The following is a 22,528-nucleotide window of genomic DNA, read 5'->3' on the forward strand; positions in this document are numbered from 1 at the left end:
TCTCTTAGGCAGTACATGGGAGAAAATTCCCTGAGAGGGGAAAAAAAAAAAGATTCTAACCTCTAACATTGTCCACCCTGAATTTTTTCCCATACCAACATGTTACATCAAACTTAAACTTTTAAACTAAATACATACACGCATTGCCCCAATTATATACATATACCTAGATTTAGCTACAGGCAGAGTGTGACAGGTGGTTCACCCTAAAACAAGGTCTCCTTGAGGGATGCATCGTGTCTCTCCATCCTTTTGCACCACCTGGTGCAACCTGGTCCCTGGGCAAAGACAACCCCACAGATGGGTTTGTCTTTGCCTGAGGCAGAATTAACCCAAAGAGTTTTTCCCAGGATAACTCTCATGTGTACCACTGGAGCCTTATCTCTGTTCTTCACAAGGGTTCAGATTGGGCAGGTCCAGCTCGGGTACTGGAGCCTCTGCCATTAACTAATCAGGTGGGCTTTAGTAAATGCAGCTCCCAATTTTTGAAAGTCTCTCTGCCCAGTGCCTTCAAGCTGGCTTTGAGCAGTCCATTGCACTGTTCAGCTTTCTCAGTTGGTGCATGCTGGTGCATGATAAGGGATATGGTACACCCACTCAGTGCCATGTTCCCTAGCCCAGCTGTTTATAAGGCTGTTCTTGAAACAAGTCCTGTTGTCCAACTCAATCCTCTCAGGGGTGCCATGCCTCCAAAGGACCTGCTTTTCAAGGCCTAGGATGGTGTTTGGGCAGTGGCATGAGGCACAGGGTAGGTCTCCAGCCATCCCATGGTGGATTTTACCATCATGAGCGCATAGCACTTGCCTTGGCGGGTTTGGGGCAGTGTGATGTTGTCAATCTGCCAGGCCTCCCCATACCTTTATTTGGACCAATACCCACCATACCGTAGGGTTTTTACCTGCTTGGCCTGCTTGATCGTGGCACACATCTCACAGTCATGGGAGATACTGTTTGTGGTTGTTTCCGCTCCTCCATCTCCTGAGGCATCATGGGCCCATTGGGCTAGGAACAACTCTCCCTTGTCTTGACAGTCCATATCTATTTGTGACCTGTTTGTTGTTTCAGTGCTCTGACTCTTTGGGACATGGGTATCCACATGATGGACTCCCACAGGCAACTTCTCGACCTGACTGCAAGTGTCTTGCCATTCCTCAGCAGCCCAAATTCGTCTTCCTCCATGCTGCCATTTGGCCTTTTTCCCTCTTCCTGGAGCCAAACCCATGTGCCAACCAAACCAGGCTAGGCTAGACCACATGGTGCTGCTTAGCGAGCCTTCCATATTCAGCACATAAAAACAGGTTACCCAGGGACTGTTAGTCCATTTTCACCCTTTCCTCTCAATGGCCTCAGGCCTCACATTGGGCACCAGGAGTCCTCTGAACCTTTCTGCATTGGGAGGGTAAAACAAATTGACCCATTTTCTTTTTCTTGCCATGTCTGATATGCTGGATGATCACAGGAGATTGGGGAGTTTTTTCCCCTCTGTTTTGTAAGGTAGTAAGAAGCTGGTTAAAAGGCTCTTGTTGAGTTGACCTGAAATACTAGCAACCATGTTAGAAAGCAGTGTTGTAGCAGTGGAACAGTACAATTTGCAATGGTTTTCATCTGTAATGTGCCTTCCCTTTTGCTCTCATTTCCCACTCCCTCATCATACTCATTTTCCATCATTGTTATTCTCCCTCCTTCCTCTTTTTTCTTTCCTGCCTTCTGGAACATAGGAGGGTAAGCAAGGTATCTAATCTTAGCTGAGAGCATCCTCACACTTCTTACCTTTAGCTATTTCTAATGAAACAGTTTTGTGAGCAGTGAGGACATCCAGTCTTACTTTGTTGGCTCTGGCTTCCAGCTTAAGAATGATGATGCACTTAAAGGCTTGCAGAAAAAAGGACTACATGTACTATTCTGTTACCTTTATCACTGTGAGGAAATAGAAGATTCTGAACCAGGAAAACTGGGATTGCTAGGTCATTAATTTCATTTCCCATCAAAGCAGAATTTCAAATTCAGGCAGTTAGGTGGTTGGGGCTTTTATTGGTTGTCTTCTGGATTTCTCCTGTAGTTAGCCAGTGTTTAAATTAATCTCATCCTTGTGTTAGAGTAGAAGTCTTGTTATTCTTTTATATCTTGCTTTGGCAAGGAAGGTTAAAACCTGGTGAGGAACAAAAGTATGATGGGCAACCTGTACATTAAGAAAATTAAAGGAAATACATTTTCTTCCAGGTGTTCTTGTGCAAAGATAAGCTTCCCTTAAAATTATAAATGCACATTTATGAAGTAAATAGACCTTTATAAAATTAGCATTGAACATTATCCTATGTTCTACCTCCCTATCCTTCCCCTAGACCTAAATTAAGCTCTGCCAATCTTGAGATCATGAAGTGACTGTCTTTTCCATTTGCTAGTTAAAATGCTGTTGGGGAGATTTTTTATCTTTGGGTTAGTTTGGTTTTTAAAGGAATTGACTATTCTTAAATGTGATTTCATTGAGGATGGGCTATGGCATCTCTTGGACTAAAGAAGGTGTCTGCTTGATGACATTAAATACAGCTGAGTTACAGATGTATCACCCAGTTCTGTTACTGAGAGACTTTAATATACCTGTATGCAGATGAGAGGGAAAACATATCAGTCTCTCTTGATTACATGACAGTCATTTGGTTATTAAGAACCCTTGTATTTACCTTGGAATAAGTATCAAAGTATTTGACAGTTGCTTGGCACAAGGTTTGTAGCTCTCGAGGAAACATAAATTTGGTGCATTCACCTGAGTTTTCTTGGCATGATGATTGCAGATTCAAATGCAAAGATCATAGAATTGTTTAGGCTAGAAAAGACCTCAGAGTTCATAAAGTCCAACTGTTACCCCACCATGGTGTGCAGTGAAAAACAGTGTGTAATTCTGTGCAGACATCTAACAAAGCAGTTCTGCAATGCAGAATTCAGAGGACCAAGTTGAAATGTGTGACTGAATAATTAAAGCCTCCAAATCATCATCATATCCTTCTATCACTTGCTCACTGCTTCATTATGACCTTTCTTCTTTCTCAAGATGTTATTTCCTCAGCAGTGCTCCACAGAACACAAAGATTTTAAGCTTCTGTGGGTTTTTGTTGTTGTTGTTGTTTTCCTGTGTGGAAGCTTGTGCCTTGTAGTGGGTATCTGTGATTTACAATTCAGTGAAGAAAGAAGCAGCTCTTAATCTTCTATGTCTGTTGTTACCTTCTAAAGGTCAAGACATTTCTATTTGATAATCTCTGTGTACATCCCTTTAAGAGCTTGAAGAGAATTCCAACACCAGGTGAATCCAGTTTGGCCTCATCTAGCAGGGAGTTTTTGTTCAATGTTCTGCTGGATGCCAGTGATGTCTGACAAAAAGCTGCCTCTTGTAGGATTTGCTGTTTATGGACACTAAAAAGATACTAATAGCTATTATTATTATATTATGAAGACAGATGCAAATAATAATTTTTTCTGACTTTTTGTTATAATTCACTGTGGCTCAAATTTTTAATGGTGTGATTTTTTTATTTTTTCCTTTTTCCTACTTACAGCCATATGGACTCAGAGCTGGATTGGGTTGAGGGCAGAAGAGTGAAAGAGGGTGCCAATACTTCAGCTTAGCTGCAACATGAATCCATACCCGAAATAAATTTTTTCAGCGTCTGCCTGTATCTGTACGGCTGTTCCTTCAATCTGTTGTGGATCCAGCCTCAAATGAAACGTAGGACTTGCTGATTGTAGCAGCATTTTGTCCTAGAACTTGAAATATGAAAGCTCCCATAAATCATAATCAGTATGTTTGTGTCCCACAGATCTAGGATTCATCAGATCCAGGGAAAATACCAGCCAGCTCAGCATTTTATCAAATCATATTTGAGAAGTTACTTGCTTATGGAGAAATGAAAACCTGTGTTGGGGGGTGGGTTGAATATAACTGGAGGGGCTTCAGCTCCGTATCTACCAGCTGCCTGTGTATTATGGTGGAGTTCTGTCAAAGTCCCACATGATGAGATTTCTGCCTGACATTATAAAGAGTAAGAAATGCTTAGAAAGCACCAGAATGTGTGGTTGCAAAGAAAGCATGTCAGACAGTCCATGTTGTGGAAGCACACAGTTTGGTAGGGTTAAGAAAAGGCGTTGTGACCACAAAACATTTGTTGGCAATTACTTGTTGTCTAACAAAATTACTGAAGTTTCTCATTTCAGATGTTTGTGTATGATTTGTAATTGGTGGGAGTTACTTCACCTTGTAAAGATTATTCACTGTTTTCAGAGATGGCAGCTCACAAAAGATTTTTTTCTTCATTTTTCCTTCAGAAGCAGTATTTGAAAAAAGCAAATTTAGGTGTGAGCATATTTTCTAATTTTTTTTACCTAAGCTCTCATTTGCTAAGTAAAAATCATGAAGAAGCTTAAACTTTATGAACAGCTAGTTGAGGTTGAATAGGAATTAAAATGGTTGTGCTTGGGGATGTTCATTCTTGCTCTTTGCCTTTTTTCTACTGCCTCTTGGTTAGATGCCTGTGTAGTAAAATGCATGACCTTGAAACTTCTTAAGAGTCAAGCAGATGATCCCAGAATCACTCCTGGAAGGAGCTTGGGGTTTTTTTCCCTGTCTCCCCTCCCCAGCCTTGGTCTAGTGCAAGCATGTTAAGAGCTTCACTCTGGAGGTCCTCCCAGTTTGACTCTGTGTAGTCTCAGCTGACTGTGTACACAGAAACACCAGTGAGGTCAAGATTAGTTTGTCTGCTGTGGGTTTGTGTATTGTATTTTTGCTGTGTGTTTGTCTGCCTTGAGCAGTTTGGTAAACTGAGAAATAATATATTCTGTGGTGGTCAGATCCAGATCTGTGGCTGGCCATACCGGTTTGAGCAATAGCACAGGAATCAAGGCAGTGGTACTGTTGTCCCTGTGCTCACTTTCCATCTACAGCCTCCTTGTTAGAGAGGGTTTGGTTTACTTTTCATGAATAATTTAATAAACTGGTCTGTTTAAAGGCGTTACTTATAGTAATCAACCAGTGTGATTGTGCAACAGATGAAGGAATGTGTTAAGGAAATGGGTGTTTTTAAACTCTTCTGATGAACTTAGTGGTTAAAACAAATTGTATTTGTGATTCTAGACTTCTCACAGTCGTGAAGCCAGGATTAGATGTATCAGTAACTATTGCCTAAATAAATGCAAAGTCGTAGTTTTCTTCAGATTTGGGCTTTAGCAGATATTGACAGGGCTCTGATTTGATTTCCACAGGACATCAATTTATCGGTGCTGGAGACTGGCCACTAGCAAATGAGACTCTTCCCTTAGTATCAGAAGATGTTTTCACTTGCCCTTCAGAATGTTTAGATTCTGCTAATTGAAAGAAGAATTTAATATGCTGGGAATACCTTAAGTATACCTAAGGTGTTTACAGGAGGCAGGGGCTGGGACAAAGATCTGCAGAAGGTATCACTATGGATGTTGCCCTTTTCCAGTGGAATTGATTTTTATTTGATTTTTACCTCATTATTAATTACAATGTAAGTAACTTGTGGCACAACCCCAGCAAAACTACAAATGCCTTCCTTGGCAGACATATTCTGTATTTGCTTGTAGCTGTGGCTTAATATTCTAATCTTAAATTACTGTTAAGATTATAAATAATAACTTAAATTACAAAATGTCTGTGTATAAATCTTTGTATATGTTACTTTTATCCTTGCAAAGTTATATGGCTCTTAAACCGTGGGAAGTCTGTCTTGCAGAGTTGTAGCAGGGTAGTTGGGATGAGGTGATTGCAGGCTGGTTTAAGACAGAGGAGGAGTAGCAGAATGCTTAGTGAAACCAGAAAATGGTAGATAGTAGTAAGAAATAAATAGTCTTGTATTTTTATTTAAAATGGAAGCCATATAAATTAGATTTGACAAACTCGGTGGCTGAGTATGTACTTACACAGCTGCTATATTGCTGCTCCTTCTTCCTGGCAGGACCAGTGTTCCCTGCACTGCATCCAGAGGGGAAAAAAAATTAAAAATCATTTTAAACATACAAAACTTGTGAATAGCTAATAACTGACAACTTGTTCTTGTGATCATTACATGTTTTCTGTGCCCTACAGCATCTTCCATGCATCTTCCATGTGCAAGCTCTTACATCAGGGCTACTTGTACCATTTATTTGGGTTGTTCCCTTTTTGGGTTAGGGCCTTTTAGCCACTATTGTGCTACAATCAGGTAGATTTTTCCTCTGTGGAAAGAGCCTTTTCTTGGTTTTATGCACTTCTGCCTAAAATATTCAGCACTAATAATAATAACCCATGAGGTTTTTTGGAGGGTTTTCCTTTCTTTAGTGAATATTTGTTAATAGTGAACTGATAGACACTTTATGCTCAACTTGGAGCTGTACTCTGCAGCGCTGCAGTCACATGTTGGTGCAGCTGGTGCATTTTGGGAAGCCCAATAAACTGACTCATTACAAGAGATAGCCTTGCTGTGTTCAAACAAGCAATGTTTTGACACTGCAAAATAAAGAGAGGTTCTGAATCGGTATGAGATAATTCCCTGGGGTGATGGAAGGGGACTGTGAGATCGATTGATGACTCATGCAGTACTGATGCTATCAAAATTGTGTTCATCACATGAAATAGGTTCTCAGTGCCCTTTCATAAGGGAAGCTACAAGCTGGAAAACTTGAGAACTTACTTTGTGGCCCTCATCAGTGGGTGTCATATTTGGGAGAATGATTGCAGTGAAATTGTTACCTGATGCTGTGTAAAGACCATTGCCAAATTTTGGGCTAGAAGGGTGGTATGACAGTTCACTTGAAGTTAATGTTGCCGTTTTGTAATTAGTAAAAATATCTTCAGCAAAACATAGTTCAGAGTAATTTAAATGGAGATATTTCTGTAAGCACAATGCTTTTACATTGTGACCAGAAGGGAGGGTAACCTGCCAAACCCCAAAAAAATCGTGGTTACATACTACCTTCTGATGATAAACCTGGTGACAGTGTAGTAACTTCTGCAGATTTGTCAGTTTGTAGACATTTTTAGTAACAGTGAAGTAATATGTATTTATTGGAATTAGCAATTGGTGTTTTATGGTAAATGCAAGTGGGTTGCATTTTGAGACTGTGGAAAACTTAGGTTTAAAGGAAATCCAGTTACTATCTTCATAGGCATTGGTGTTACACCTTTGAGACTCGAGGGTTTTTTAGGTGTTTCAAGAAAGTTTCTTTTGTCTCGGCTTTCACATGACATTTCTGGAGAATCTTGAATACATGAGTTTATAAAGAGATTCTGAGCAGCAGGTATTTGAGGGCTATTGAAAGTGAGGCATACACACAGAATTAAGCACAGAAGATGTAATTTGACAGAAGAATGTTGTGTTGATGCCTTTAACCTTCTTTTGATCTTTCTGTAGATCTTAATGGATCTTGACACCATGTTAATATCATTGCTGATTTCCAGCTTCTGCAGGAAGGGCCTTTACTGGTGGCTTTTGTAGTGAACTTTTTTTTTTGCTCACAACAGAGAAGGTAACAACAGGATCCTAAGGAAAATCTGCATGCAGAGTTACTGACTTTGAAAGTAACTCTTTTTTCTTTTTTCTTTCCTACCTGTAGTGACTTGGAGAATTTTTTTAGGGATGTTGTATTCGCTTGACATTAATAGAATTTCTTGAGATTTCTTGAGAATTTCTTGGTTTCAGTCTTATTCTTCTGGAGGTGTCTTGGTTTGAAAGACAGGGGTCTGCTAAGGAAAGCAGGAGCCTCCCTTGGAATGGAAAATATGATGCTCCCCCTCCAAGTTATTATAACTTTGAAGTGAAGGGTCTTTCAAGCAAAGATGTCGGAAAAGGGGTAACAGTTCTTTACTGATCTGTATATATATATATATTCCAATTGCCTCAGCTTAAATGCAGGAGATTGAGTAAAAAACAACAGTAGATTGCTTGATTCTGCATGTGTCTTGATACTATTTTAATGCAGTTTTATGCAAGGTGAAAGCAGATATTTGAAGGTACTGACTTCCATGTGAACAGTAGCATCTCTTCTTGGGTTTGGGGTTTTTTGAGGGTTTTTTTGTGGCTTGGTTTGGTTTTGAAGACCTTGGGTGGTCCTGCTTTCTGTCCTGCATCCAGTCCCAAGCATCCAGCAGGTTGTTGCTGCTTTACCAAGTTTCAACACCAGCAAGAGGTGCTGCTGATGATCTTGGAGTAGATTGGAAATAAATCCACACTCAAACTAGATCTGAATTCGGGATTAGGTGACTTTTCGTACTGTGATATGTCTGAATAAGACTGTTTTGAGTATAAACAATTAGGGATTTTCTGGTTTAGGATGAAAAAGTTGAAACAGGTGGTAACTTCTCCTTCACAAGTACCACCAATCTCTGCCTTTATCCATGACCTTCCTGTTCATGAGCTCCTGCATTCTGAAGCCTTTTCTCTCTTGGCAAAAGAATTAAACAAAAGATACCTATTCAATGTTCTGTTTATTGAACAATGTCTCCTCAGTGCCTTGAATGAGTCATGGGTCTTGCTGAAAAATAAATGTAGTCATGTAGATTTTCCCACTATTTGCACGCAAGGGTCTTTGTTGGACTTGAATGGATAAGCTTAAATCTGATAATTTTGTACTCCAGTATTTGTAAGTGTAATAATTTGAGCTTGCATTCTGGACACTCAGTGTGGTATGTTAGTATTGGGTAGCACTGCACTGGTGGGTTTTTTGTACTGGCCTTCACTGTTGAGGCATCAAATATGTGAACTTTCCAAAGTTCATAGATGAATATTGTTTTAAGGGAATTGCTTGCAATCTTTTTATCTCAATAAAGAGATTCCAAGTGATTAAATGATTTGTAGTTACTTAATAGTGCTCAGTGTTAAGGAGCTGTGGTGGTAAAAGCTGCTTGTAATGGAAGAGCTTGAGGAAAGCAGAACTATTTGGTGTCAAGTGGAAGAACTTTGGTGTTTTGTTGCTTCTTGTTTGGTGTTTGTTGAAACTTCTTGTTTAATTGAAGCTTTGTTATGCTGTGGATTTTTGAGGGGTCTGGTGAAGAATGTGTCATCGGCGATTATTTTTGGGGCATCCAAAAGGGAGCAGGTCCCTCTCTTCCCATTGCATCCACACCCTTTGCCTACCTGCTTCTGTTTCTCACAGTTCTGCTGCTGCATTCCTGCTCAGCCACTCTCATGATGGACAGAGTTTTCAGCACATTTAAGTGACCATTCAACAGTGCTGGCATTAATGACAGCACCAAAGCTGCACACCAGATTTGACATAAACCCTCAGTGAATATCCATGGACATAGATCACATATGAGAGGAGGAAAAGGAAAACCTAAACTGAGTTGCCTGTCTGACATTCATGGTTGTTCTAGTACAGATTTTCTGGATAATTTACTGGTATTTTTCTGTCTTCTGTTTCCCAGACTCAAAAGAGTAAGAAATTGGCCACCAGAAAACCAGAGGTGTAATTTGGCAGGAAATAGATGAGCATATCCTAGGACAGGAGGAGGTCTGCCTATGTGAATAGGGAAGACTTGAGAATACAGGTTTTTGCATGGACATTGAGTAACTCCCATGGGGGAATACAGGAAAATAATACATGTATTGCAGTAAGTGATGTGATAGTAAGAAGCTGGAAAGGTAAGAAGTCACTGTGAATGAATTGAAAAGCAGTTTAATGATATGACCTCAACAAGGGAATTATAAATTATATTAATTTTGTTATCATAGTAAATTATAGTACTTTAATAATATTGTGGGTATTATAACACTTATTCTATAATAACTATGAATTATAAATAATAATCTGATTTAGTGTAAGGTGTGCCTGACCATAGAAGGATATTGAAACTAGATAAGCTTTAAGCCCCCTTCTCTCCAAACCATTCTCTGATTCAATAAATGTGACCACCTCCCAGATGGCAGCATTTTTAGTAGATTTCTCAGGTTTGGTCTAGTTAAAGGTGCTTTATATTTCTCATGCAATTGACAATCAAATACTTTTTATCTTACAGTAGAATTAGTAAAGGTAAATAACCAAGTAGCTTGGTAAGGACATTTAGAGGCAATGACATCAAATACATGGATATAGGATCAAAAGATGCAGGACACAATCCATATCCATATGCATATTTTGGGAAACAGCAATTGCAAAGACGAGGCAGAGGTGGTAAGGAAGAATAAGTGACTTAAGATACTGCCAATCTGTCTCTTCCAGATCATCATTAATGTTGGTAAGAATATGTTACTGCAAAAAAGTATTTTTCAGGCCTTTGATTATGGGTATCACTGCATGGGACATTCTGGAAACATGTTTGATATGTATTGGAATTGGTTCACCTTTTTCTCCCAAACATGATTTGTTCCTAAGCAGCTGATTTAAAAATTATTCTTGTGTTCAATACTTTGTTGTGATAAAGCTGCATTTCACAAATAAGGTTTTAACAAACCTTACTTCATAGAAAATACTGCTGCTGAGCCCCTGCCATGGCAGCAGCCTGGGATCAGCATGTTACATTCAGCCTCAAACAGGTGCTGGCTGGGGGCTTGAGCATCTGAGACTGCAGCCAAACCTGGCTTTCCTTTGGCTCTTTCTAACAGATAAAAAAGGTCCAGTTGGCAGAAACCACAGAATCAAGGAATAGGCCAGGTTGGAAGGGACCACAGTGGGTCATCTGGTCCAACCTCCCTGCTCATCATTTTGTTGCCAACATTTGGTTCATACTGTTCAGAGAGAGCTCCATTTCATCAGAAAATACACTTAATAAGTAGTGTTGCAACTGGAAATTAATTGTAAATAAGTTTAGCCAGCACAGGGACGGACCCATGCTGGGGCTTCTCAAGGGTGCAAGCACTTAACTGTTCTGGTTCTAATAGGGATTGATGGGGTTTTTTTCCTGCCATGAGAGGATGTCTGTGTGCACCAGCTGGCTTGCTTTGCTGCCTCCTTCTGTGAATAATTCAGCTGGTTTGTTTTTTGGTTTGGTTTTTTTTTTCAGTTTATCATCCTGTAGTTCAGCCAGGATCTCTGAATCATTCATCTGATTCTTTGTGATCATGTCAGATGACTTATATGCACCCAATATATTAGTGAGGTCTGATTTATTAGTAAAATTATAATGTATTATGTTATTTATGTAGTTTTAACATGAATACTGATGAAGTTTGGATTGGTTTTTTTTCTTTTAAACATGCCAATGTTTTATTTTAAGAAGTCAAAGTGTCTGCATTCACCATAAAATTTTGCCCAGTAGCCACCCCCCTCACCCCAGTTATTTCAAGATTAAGTGTAAATCTTTTCCCTAAAAGCATGGTTTTACAGTGCATTTGAGGGCATGGTATTGACATGCCAGGAAACTAATCAAATCTGAAACCCAGATCTAGAAGTTCATTGAAAAAGTTTCATAGTTTACAAATTGAAATAACTTGTGTATGGAGTAAACACTGCAGGTTACAGACCTTCTCATTGAATGTTTTTAACATACTTGGTGGATTTGGAGTGTTGTGATGCTATTTGAGTATTTTGGAGTTTGCTGGTGTGTTTTTAAATGATTTTCATGGTCTCATTTATGAATTGGATATTTCCATGGTCATGCATTTATGTATCAGTCCGCTTCAGTCTTTAGTGTGGTGCATCGTGCCTAAATGGCACCTTTGCTGTGGTCTTTGTGGTTGCTACCAAAGTTTAAATACAAGCTTTTTGCAAGTAGTAAGTATGAAATGCTCTTTTTCTCATAAAATATCTGTGGCTGATAGGGTAACTTCTTGCATATTAGTGGAGGACAAAAAAAAAAAAAATCAATGTTGCTGGCATCCAAAAACACACCATAAAAATAAAGCTTCATACAAGTTAAATAGTCTGAAGTGTCTTCATTGGGTTAATTAATCACTTTGCCTGATATAATAAGTATGTGAAGAATGTGAAAAGAAAAGAAACTGTGCTTTAGAAAGGCTTTTCTTTATGATTCCTCCATACCTGGTTGTGTCTAGATTTACATCTTTGGAGGCAGTTTTCATGGAATTTTTGGGGGGATACTATAGAATGACTTGGTTCAGGCAATTATTTCTGGTCTCATTCATTATAATAGTCGGTTACTACATGTCAGACAGTTATTCTACTTTGATATTTTATCCTTGATGTATCTAGGAAGTGACAAACAGAAACTCTGAGTGTTTTTATTTCTGTAGTACACTGAAATTTTGATTGTTTTGAAGTAGCATTTTTGATCACGGACTCAATGATCTTGAAGGTCTTTTTCCAACCTTGTTATTCTCTTTCTGTGATAATGAGAACTGGAAGTGGTAGCTGGTGTGATAGATGTTGTTCACCCCCAGGTGTACCATAGCTGGCATCTGTCAGTCTGTGTCTGTGTTCTGCAGGGAGCTCCAGCAGCGTAGAAGGGAAGTGGGAGAGTTAGAGCTTTTCCTGTCTCCCTGTAGACCAAGCTTAAGGATTTACCGCAGCAGTGGAAGAACAATTCATTAATTTGGCTTAACTGGGCCTAGAAACTGCTGCTAAGGCTGCTTTTGTGATCCAGTTATTTAACCTTCTTTCATGCTGTCAAACGCTGACTCCTGGCAGATGAAGCAAATGAGTGTTTAAGCCAGGCACTTCCAGATTTTAAAAGGAGCAGCTCTCTCTTCTCCCTACGTACACACACAGTTCACAAGTAGGGGTTGTATGGAACACAATAACCTGGAATGCACTGACTTTGCACATCCTCTCTGAACTGCAGGATTCACCCTCCTTGCGTTTTTAAAGTCCTAAAATACAAGCAGGACCTTTGTCCTGCAACTGCTTTGAAACCTCAAGGTGAAAAGGTGATATGTAAATGTGTAAGAATAGAATTTTATTATTTCTAATTTAAAATTTTCTAATTCTGAATGTTACTTTGGATTGCTTTGCTAATTGCAAAATTTCTAATGGCTTGATCAAACTAAATTTATTGGTTTTGCTAATTCCTTCCCCAATTTAATAGGCAGTTAATGGTACTGTAAAATATAGTTCCACTGTGTAATTGTGAACAGAGTGGAAGACCATATCTTTTGCTATTAACATATTGATCAAATTCCTTCCCTTTCTGTCATTAAGATACATATAATTAGCTAGTCAGTATTTGCCTGGGGTCTAGAACTTGATGTTTCAGTGATTCTGTTGTATGTGCAAAGGTTTAAGGAAATTCTACATTTATATAGTTGTACATCTCCATGCTGCCACTTTTACATCACACAAGTTTTGTACTTAACTTAAACTCCCTCAAAGGGATGCAAGTCCTGCTGCAAATTAAGAATTACCAGTAACATACATTTTTAGTGAAGTCATGCTAAACTTCTAATACTGCATTAAGGGTGTGGAAGTTGGCCAACCTGAGTTAACAATTGATTTAAGGCCATAGGAAACATCTAGTTAGGTTATAGCAAAGAGAACAGGACTGTGGGTATAGCTGTGTTAATATGTTAGTTCTATATCAGGTTATGTTTTGAGTTCTCATTAATGATTGCATGTTTGACATATATGGTAGTGTTTGTGGTTCTCATTCATGATTGATTACTTGTATTATATATACTGTGATGTTTGACCCACTGCCAGGTCTTTGAGGATCATCCCTATGCTGTGTATGGCTTTTGCTCCCTTTTGTTTGCCATTAAACTCTTACTTTTCAGATATCCTTGTCGCACCCGTCCCTATTTGAATTTTGCCACAAAATTCCTGGTTGGCCTGGTCCTGAGGTTGTGGATGCCAAATTATGACACAAAGGCATTGTGATATTCTCAGGACGTTTCAAATAGGGGCTTTGAAATAGAATTGCTATTGGCTTAGTTAACTGCATCACCATATGAAGTGATCAGATGTCATTTCCATTTTAAAGAGATTGCTGTAATATGAAAGATTCCAATCAAGGTGTTTTCACACTTCACTTAGCTCAATATGCAAACTAAATTAAGGTATCTGTTGACCTACCAGATGTAATAGGCACAGACCTACCAGAGCCCATATCTCAGTCATGGTTGCAAGTGTTGGCTGCTGTATAGTTTGGAGAGCCAAAACTTTTTTTGATTGCAAGTAATGGTTTTCCTCTTCTACTTCCTTTATTACCTGCTGATCAGTTTGGCTTTTGCCTGATTTACACAAATGTAGTATCTGGAGAACATGTACCAGGTAACCACATCTGGGAATGGGTACTAGTAGTAGGTTTGGAGGAGTTGTTCTGGTTCCTAGATTTAGGTGGTGATAAAAGCTTGTGGGTTAAATAAAAGTGATTGTTGAACTGTCACGGGCAGAATTTTTTGGTGGCACACCTGTGTGTCCCAGATTGATGCTCACAGGTGTGCATATGGAGAATATATGTCCCAAATCACTTCCAGTTTTCTTTAGACTGTTTAATTTCTGAAATGGTTCCTTAACCTTCTCCCGTCTTATCCAAAGTTCCTACAGTTTATCGTAAAGGACTTGTATTTTCATCTTTGGTTCATCTTCAGGGACTTTTTTAAAAAGGTTGTTTAAGACGTAGAATTAGCAAGGATGTCTGCTGAATTGATTCTTCCACCTCCACCAACTTTTCAAATACAATGACAGCCTATCCCAGAAACATGGGGGATATGCTTTAAATATTTCTACAGATGACATGTGAGTTTATGTTTTAGACTGGCAACTTGCCTGCTTTCCAGGAGCCACCTCTGCAGGCAGAACCAATGTTCATGCCTGTGACTTTATCCTGAAGGAACTGGCAAAGATTTCTGCAGTCAAGGTGATGGACCTGTGATTGTGAGTGTGCTCACCAATGACCAAACAGTGCAGTTCTTAAAGGTTTCATCTGGCAGAGCTGATCCAGCTGGTTAGGTTCATCCATGTTTAATGTACAGTCAGTTCATTTAGAAATGTTTCTGCTCTTGAGCTCTGCAAACTGGGGACCAGGAGCCATTTCCGTGTCTTTAGCAAGTGCCATGCTCTCACAGATCCATTCTCAGTTCTGTTTAGTGAATTTGGCATTAGGATTCTGTTAGGTCTAGTGCTAACATATTGGAATAGAACCAGGCCTGGGTAGAGTCAGTGTAACTGCATAACAGATTCTTATGTGTACTAATGAAGAATATATTTTTATAGATCATATTAAGAAATGCTAATACTTTCATCTCTGTCTAGATTAATTTTCCTGGCACTTCTGACATATTTTACTACATATATTTTATGATACTTAAGATATTTCAAGTAAAGATCTCTTCCAAACAGAGCTCTAACAGCTCAGCCCAGTGTCTGGCTTTATGCAGCCTCCCCAGGTCCTTTGCTGAGGCCAAGGAACCTCAGATTGCTTTTGTGTAATCCAGTAACTCAGGATAAAATGAGGCTAAATGACAGCAGCTGTGGCCCCAGTGTACCAGATGTGGCAAAGTGGCTCTTTTTGGAAGAAATGAGGGATCACAAAAAACCCATATGATGGGTAAATCCCCCTGAGGCTCTGGGGGCAAGGGAGGGGACAGTTGTCAGGGAGAGCCCCAGCCCCAGGCTTTGGAGAGAGGAACAAAGCCCAGCTTGGCTGGGCAGCACAGCTCAACCTGCCACAGCACTGCAGAAAGCAGCAGAGATGCTTTTGACTTCATCCTTTGCTTAACCTCATTGAAGGAAAGTCCTTCAAGTCAGCATTCCAGGAAAATGAAAGGATTTCCAAGTGCAGCAAATGCCGGCGTGTGAAGTGCTCTGGTTTAAATTGGACTCTCTCTTCAACCCTGTTGTGTTGTGATCAGTGCTTCCATGGCTTACCTGTGCAGTTGGGTGGTACCTGGCAGAGGCTGAGCTGCACTGAGGGTTGGGATAAGGATTATGTGGAGCATTTATGAAGCTGTGCAAATTGATATCTTCACTTGGACTACAGTGCAGCACATTTGTGTAAGGTACAGTATTGATCCTTAAAGAATTTGCTGAGCAAATTATTTCTGGCTTAAGAAAAACTGTTCTTTTTAATGGTGCTTCTTGTTTATTGGATTGGGTTGGTTTTTTTCTTCCATAACTGAAAATGATGCATCTCTTCTGGTATCCTTTTCCTTTTTTCATAAAAAGTGTAGTTTGTCATTTTGACTACCTGTTCCCAGGCAGACAAATCTGCTTGGGCATTTGTGGTGCTTTGTTTTAGTTTGATATAATTCTCATTTTGATATAATAATACTATATATAAATAAAAACTATATTTCTGTGTATTTCTTCTGCTGATTCTTTTCCCCGCTCTAGAAAAATGGTAATTTCTGTCTTGTGTCCAAATTTTATGTATAATATTTACATGGGTTTATGAAAAAAACTGACAGATTGTAGTTTGAAATACGAGCAGTGGTTGTAGCACTCCAGGATGTTCATTTATTTTTCTTACCTATTTTGAACCATGTCTTTGAACTCCCATTGCTTGTTTTGGGAGAGTGTCAATAGCTTTAAGTGATGCACATTAACTTGGATGGAGGTTGGGGATGGCAAAGAGAAATTACTTTGTGTCTGTTAGTGTTCTCTGATATAAGGGTGAGGCGGATATTTGAGGAAATTAAGAATATTAAGTAAAAAATTAAACACAGTCCTTAAGGATTAAGGAAAGTACATGAGAATAATTTTAAAATAAAGAGTAAGAATTCTTCTGTGTAAAATCTGACTGAGTAGCAGGATTTCTGCTTGGCCAGAGGTAGGCTGAATCCATATATATGTAATTAATGCCTTTTTTTTGGTGTGTTTTTCCCTGCATAATTTGCTTTGTTAAACTCTTTCACCAATATGTTGCGGATAGAATGTGCTTGATGCAAAGATTTAAATGTAGAATTTCCAAACATGTGTTTATTTCTTTTTTTCTTTAGGAGACATCACTCAGAAAGGATATGAAAAGAAGAGGGCAAAGCTCTTAGCACGGTACATACCACTAATTCAAGGTGAGAAACTGCATGGAAATTACACCTTTGTGCCAAACCTGTGAAAATATGAAATGGATAAGTTCTCACTAAAAAGACAGGATTAATTATAATAGTGTTTGATATTGTATCTAACCAGCAGTGGGAAATGGCTGTCACAGAGAAGTGCAGAGGAAGGAAAAAGCCTGAAATATATATTTTTTTATAGTTTTATAAGAAATGTTAAATGGTAACTTTTGTCAGCAAACTTCAGTTTGACAACTATGTCTAAGACTTTAGGATAACTTTAGAAATGAATAGTTATTGCTAAAAGCAAACTGGCTGCTTTCATTAAATGAAAATACTCAGTAGCCCTCACTCTCATGTTTTAATGTGCTGTTTTTTACATTTGCCCTGTGCTTCACCCCATTTCCACACACTCCCTCACCCCCTCTGTTTCTTCTAAGCACTGACTTTTTTTATTATACACTATTACTTCTGAAGCTGGTTATTATCAGACTTCATCGTCCACAGCCAAAACCTAAGTGGCCAACTTTCTTTAAAATTTATTTTTATACTAGGACACCGAAATCACTCGAGGTTAGGGCTGTTATGCTGCCACTGAGCTTTGGTGTTCTATAATCCCCCAATTTTCAATAGTTTGACAGATTTTAAGGTAAGAGAAGAAAACCAAGGTGAGTGGAAGCAATGAGACACTGTAAACTGAGACAGTGTTGAACAGTCAGAATGTAATCTGGTGTTTCATCATGGGGGTTCTTAGCACAGATTTATTTTTTATGGTTTTTGTTTTCATTTGTGTTGGGTTTTTTTTTAAGAATAGATGTAGGTTTTTCCTTAGCAAATTTTTAATCTCTGTAAGCCAAGCAGAACCAAATTCATCTCTTTAAAATGGCTTGTTCCTTGCAAAGAAGCAGTTTGGATTTTTAGTATGACTGACAGTCAGCAGCAAGCTCTAGCCTCACCTGCCACAGCTTTTCCTCCTTACACCATTTTTCTGGAAAGAACTGTCTCTATTTTCTGTTCAAAATACCATGTCCTCTAACTCAGCTTTGTTAAAGATTCTGAGAACAGGTGAAGTATGAATTTTGACTAAGGATTTACAATTACTAGAAATATTCTGTCAATGCACTTTGTCTCCTAGAAAGTCATGTCTTTGGATTTCTGTCTCTTGCTTAATCTCTCATCACCTTTGATTTACTCTCCCTTCACTCCTTTCTATTGACAGTGGGGGTTTTACTTCATATTTTTTCCTTGTCAGCTCTCAAAAGGCTGTTTGCACAAATATTCAAGTTGTGAACTCTTAAGCATAGCTTACAGAACTCCAGTACTCTGTCTGCCATACTCGTTAAAGTAAGTTTAGATTTTCAGCTGCTTAAAGATGTTTCTCCTTGTTCAGCTATATTTTCCTTAATCTCCTTAAGCAGTAGCTTAATGAGTCAGCAAATCCTTTGGTTTGTCCTACTTGCTCGATACCACATTTTCAAAGAAATACCAGATTACCTGGTCTTTTTTTACCACTTCTGCCTAGTTTAGCATTAAGCTGACAGGGATCTAGCTTTAATATACTAAAAAAATGAATAGACTCTGCCTCTGAGCACAAAGAATGATGCTCTGGCAAAAAGATAAAATTTGCCTAAAACATGAAGCTGACTGCCTGTTTCAGTTTCCTGACATATGTTCCATTAACCCAGTTCTAACTTGAAATTTCTTAATTGACACAGCTTCAGCATGGCTCAGAATAGTGTGTGGGAGTCCCAAAGGCTTTGAGCCTGCAGAAATTTTTTTATCATTAACAATTTAATTGCAGCATTCTTGATAGGATTCAGTATCCATCAAGTTTTTGCAGACTGATGAATGTCAGCATTTTACATTTGCTGAGTTATTGCTCTATGATTTGACATTCCCAGGACCACTAAATCATGTCTTTCTACAGCTTTATGTCTTAAAAGTGTACTTGCATGCCCAGAGGTTTGAGTTCAGGAAGTTTAACTTTCCCTGTTTCACCTCATCAGCTGCCACCTACAGACTAATCATGTGCAAACTCCTGCTCTCTCAATAGCATGTAAAATGCATTGGGCTATGTTCTGCTGCACTGTACAGCTGAATCTGTGGGGAGCCAAATCATTAGCCAGACAGTGCTGAACAACCCCACAGAGGGTTTGCTGAACAGAAAAATACACAAGTGGCTGCAAAGCACATTTTCAATTAACAGGAAAATTAAGCAGAACATCTTGTGATTCAAGAGTCTCATTCCTGTAGATTGTTTTGTATTCTAAAATTCTAAATCTGCAGTGATGAAGAGTTAGTGAAAATGTCAAGATTTAGCTTAGGAACCATAGAACAGTGTAGTTATATGGAAATAATAACTAGAATGAGTTATTTTTCACTGATCCAACAAAGTGCACTGTGCAAAATCAAAAACAAATGTTGAGTAATAGCAAGCATTAAACAGTAATTAATTATTTTAATGAAGTAAAATTTAACAGTCAGTAATTGGCTTCCTCAGTCAACCTCTGCATGCAAATTACAGATAAAACTCTGAGGAAATAATTAATTATATCTGTAGGCAATCTGGCATGCTGCATGGTGAAGCTTCTGAGTGATGGATAACATCAGATACATGGCAGAGGGTGATTTTGAATGTGGGTAGAGCTGGGATGTAACAACATTCAGAAATAACACAAGAAAATAAGCAGCATTTACAGTGAGTGTCCTGTCCTGATGGTCTTAAGCTTCCTTTCTAATATCTCAAGTAAAACTCCTGCCTTGTGATGGTTGTTTCCTGATTATCTTGCTTTCTTACTGACCTTTTTTCAGTGTTGCTGGTCATTTTCAAGTTGCCTCTTCAGCTGTGTAAATGAGGTTGCAATTACAGTTGGTGTCCTGGTGCTGCTTTACAGGGCAGTCCCTGGAAATTAATTCAATGGGTTTAGTTAGTGCTAGATAAACACCTTGGTGGGTGACTTTGTTTCTCCTCTGGTGTCAGAGTGATTCCACTCTAAAATTACTTTCTTTTATTATTATCATTTCTGCTCCAGCAAAATTGAAATGTTAGCCATTTTCAAATCTTCATTTTAATGGAAAATGATGATTAAACCATCTCTAATTTTGGTTGAGGCTGGCATGTCCCATCCTTCTATTTTTCTTACATTTTCATGGTTTTATGTCTCTGTTTCTGCTGCTACCAGGAACATACATATTCTATTCCTGGCTGGCCCAGGTGATCTTCAAGGTCCCTCCAACCTGGATTGCTCCATGATTCTGTATAACTGTGGTTTTTGGTTTTATGTCTTTGTGGGTAAGACGTACCCACAAATCACCCTCCCATTCAATTAGATTGGGATGAGTTTACATACCCTTATAGTACTTAGTATCTGTAGTTTCATGTTTAAGGAATGTGCAACTTACTCTGGTGTCTTGGAGTCTCCAAAAGCTTTATAATTTCTTATAATTTAAAGGAAAAACATAGAAGGACCTTTCTTGGTGCTATAAAGTTAAAAATCCTACTTTATACTATGGGTATAATGACTGTGATCAAAAGATGTCCAAATTTTAATTGGCTAATTTGGTTGGGTCTTGGTGTACTTGGTTTAAATGAGGTACGTGAAAATGTGTTCACGTGGACTAGTTGAAAAAGCAGTTTATAGCTTCATTGCTCACAGTTTCTCAAAATACCAAGAGATTGCAATTCCTGTGCCTTTTCAATTCAGTGCACATCCTTTTAAATTAGGAGTGCTGGGCTGCTTGTGAAGCACTTCCTGAACTGCTGCTTAAAATGGACTATTATTTTGAGAAATTTAAGTTCTAGCTAATGCCATGTAGGTGTTCTGCTTACCAGTCTGTCATAGTGTCTAAATAAGTGTGTCTCTTGCTTATGGGTATTTTCATTGAAATGGTTTAGTCACTGTTTGGATTCTCTGAATTGGATCCAAATCCTGACTTGTATTTGGTTTCACTGAATTTATAACAAGTGTCTTCTCTGCTTTTGTGTTCCTTGCTGCTGTTTCATGCTTCCTTGAACAGAAGGTGTTAATGCCCTTAAAATAGTTTCATGTGCTTCAAGTGGAAGCTTATGAGCTGGAATTTACTTCCTTGAGTAGAGCAAAATGTTACAGAATCATGGAAGATTGTCAAAAGATAATGCCTTTTGGTTACCTTTATTATTTCTAATCTCTTGAGTTTCTAATACCTTATTCTGGGAAATAAATTACATTGGGTAAACCCTCTTTTAGTCCCTCTAATCTGGAAGAGCTGAACATTTAGTTTTGGATCTTGAAGACAGAAAAAGTGTGTACAGCAGGTAATATGTTCTGATATGACAGTAAAGGATGATAACATTGAACTGTGGTCTTGAGTGAGGATTGGATACTCAGTAACTGCCCCAAAGCCAGACCTCCACTTTTTGGATTTTCTGCTTTGTCAAACCTTTTCCTTTCTTTTCACACTTTGAACCTGGCCGCTGTAATTTGTTCTTTTCTTACTTCCAGACCCAATTCAATAGCTGCAGAAAGATTTGATAATGTACAAAGAGTCTGGAGTTTCCTCTTTGGTCTTCCTCTTCCCTTCTCTGCTCTACAGAGCTCTTTAATACATTATGTTTTGGAAATTTGATCTCTACCTACCTGGTATCTTTAGCTGTACATCCTCCCCAGTGATGCCAGCAGAGAATCTTCCTTGTCCTGGCAGCTCTTCACTGTTCTTATAGTAAAATAATTTTTTACTTGTATAAATGAGAATTGTTTGAAATGCCAGTATTAGTCTTAATTCCCCAGTGCTTGTGGATGGACAAATACAGGAATAATTCAAATATTAATTTCATCCTGTAGAAGCAGATTGTTCAGTTAATTGGAACAAGCAGCCTCTTTAAGGTGACTTCATTCTTGCTAGCTTTGGGCAAGTTAAAAATGGAGAAAATGCAGTGATAATGGATCAAGTGCCTTTAGTATATGTCTTTTCTGTAAAGGTGTTGGTGTGAGTGAGGAAACTTGGCCTAATTACCCACCTGCTTTTGCTAAAGGCTAAGGTAGTGGTTTGCATAGTAGGAGAATAAATGAAAAAGCTCACCTAGCTCGTGGAACGGCATTTTACTGGCACATAGATATGTAGCCTAAGAGTCAGATATCTTACTGTTTCTGCCCAAAAGTGACACTTTTCAGATTCTTTGTTGGTGTTTTTGCACTATGAAATGAAACCTACTTTGAGAAAGCAAGAAGGGAGACTTAGTCTGAAGAAACTGAGTTGTTTCTAACAGTGCCAAGGATTTCATGCCTCATCCTAATTTCAAAGGAACTTCTGAGATTCACTTATACATACTTCATCACAATACCTCTGATTCACAAAAATCTGATCTTAGTCTTGAGAGGAGGAGAGTGTCCTGGTTTTGGAGTTGGTCATACACTCCTGTTATGTGTCACCTCTTCCCTGCTCCTCGTGCCCCAAGCATTGGTGCAGCCATGCAGCAGTACTCGGGTTGCACTCAGGACATCCCACATGCAGGTTGTCATCTGCTGATGGATTATACCAGTCAGCTCATTTTCCAGATTATTTTCCTCCCACAGGGGATCACAGAGTGGAAAATGGACTCTTACAAGTCCTGATTTCAAAGCTTTGTAGTTACTACAAGACTGCAAATGGGAAGAGTAAGGAATTCTCTTCAAGGG

At 38.8% G+C, this 22,528-nt stretch overlaps 1 protein-coding gene across 3 annotated transcripts in view; it reads left to right on the top strand.

Annotated features, from left to right (window-relative positions):
• DIP2A (disco interacting protein 2 homolog A) overlaps window positions 1-22,528 on the top strand; it is a 74,436-nt gene that overhangs the window by 5,851 nt on the left and 46,057 nt on the right. For all 3 annotated transcript variants that reach the window (XR_009277742.1, XM_058839793.1, XM_058839794.1), the window contains exon 2: window positions 16,818-16,889. Coding sequence is in view for 2 of the 3 variants with exons in the window: in XM_058839793.1 (XP_058695776.1) it covers window positions 16,818-16,889 (72 nt within the window). In the remaining variant the exon portion in view is untranslated. The remainder of the gene's footprint in view (window positions 1-16,817; window positions 16,890-22,528) is intronic.

This window comes from Poecile atricapillus, chromosome 5, assembly GCF_030490865.1.
Source record: "Poecile atricapillus isolate bPoeAtr1 chromosome 5, bPoeAtr1.hap1, whole genome shotgun sequence".
Lineage (NCBI taxonomy): Eukaryota > Metazoa > Chordata > Aves > Passeriformes > Paridae > Poecile > Poecile atricapillus.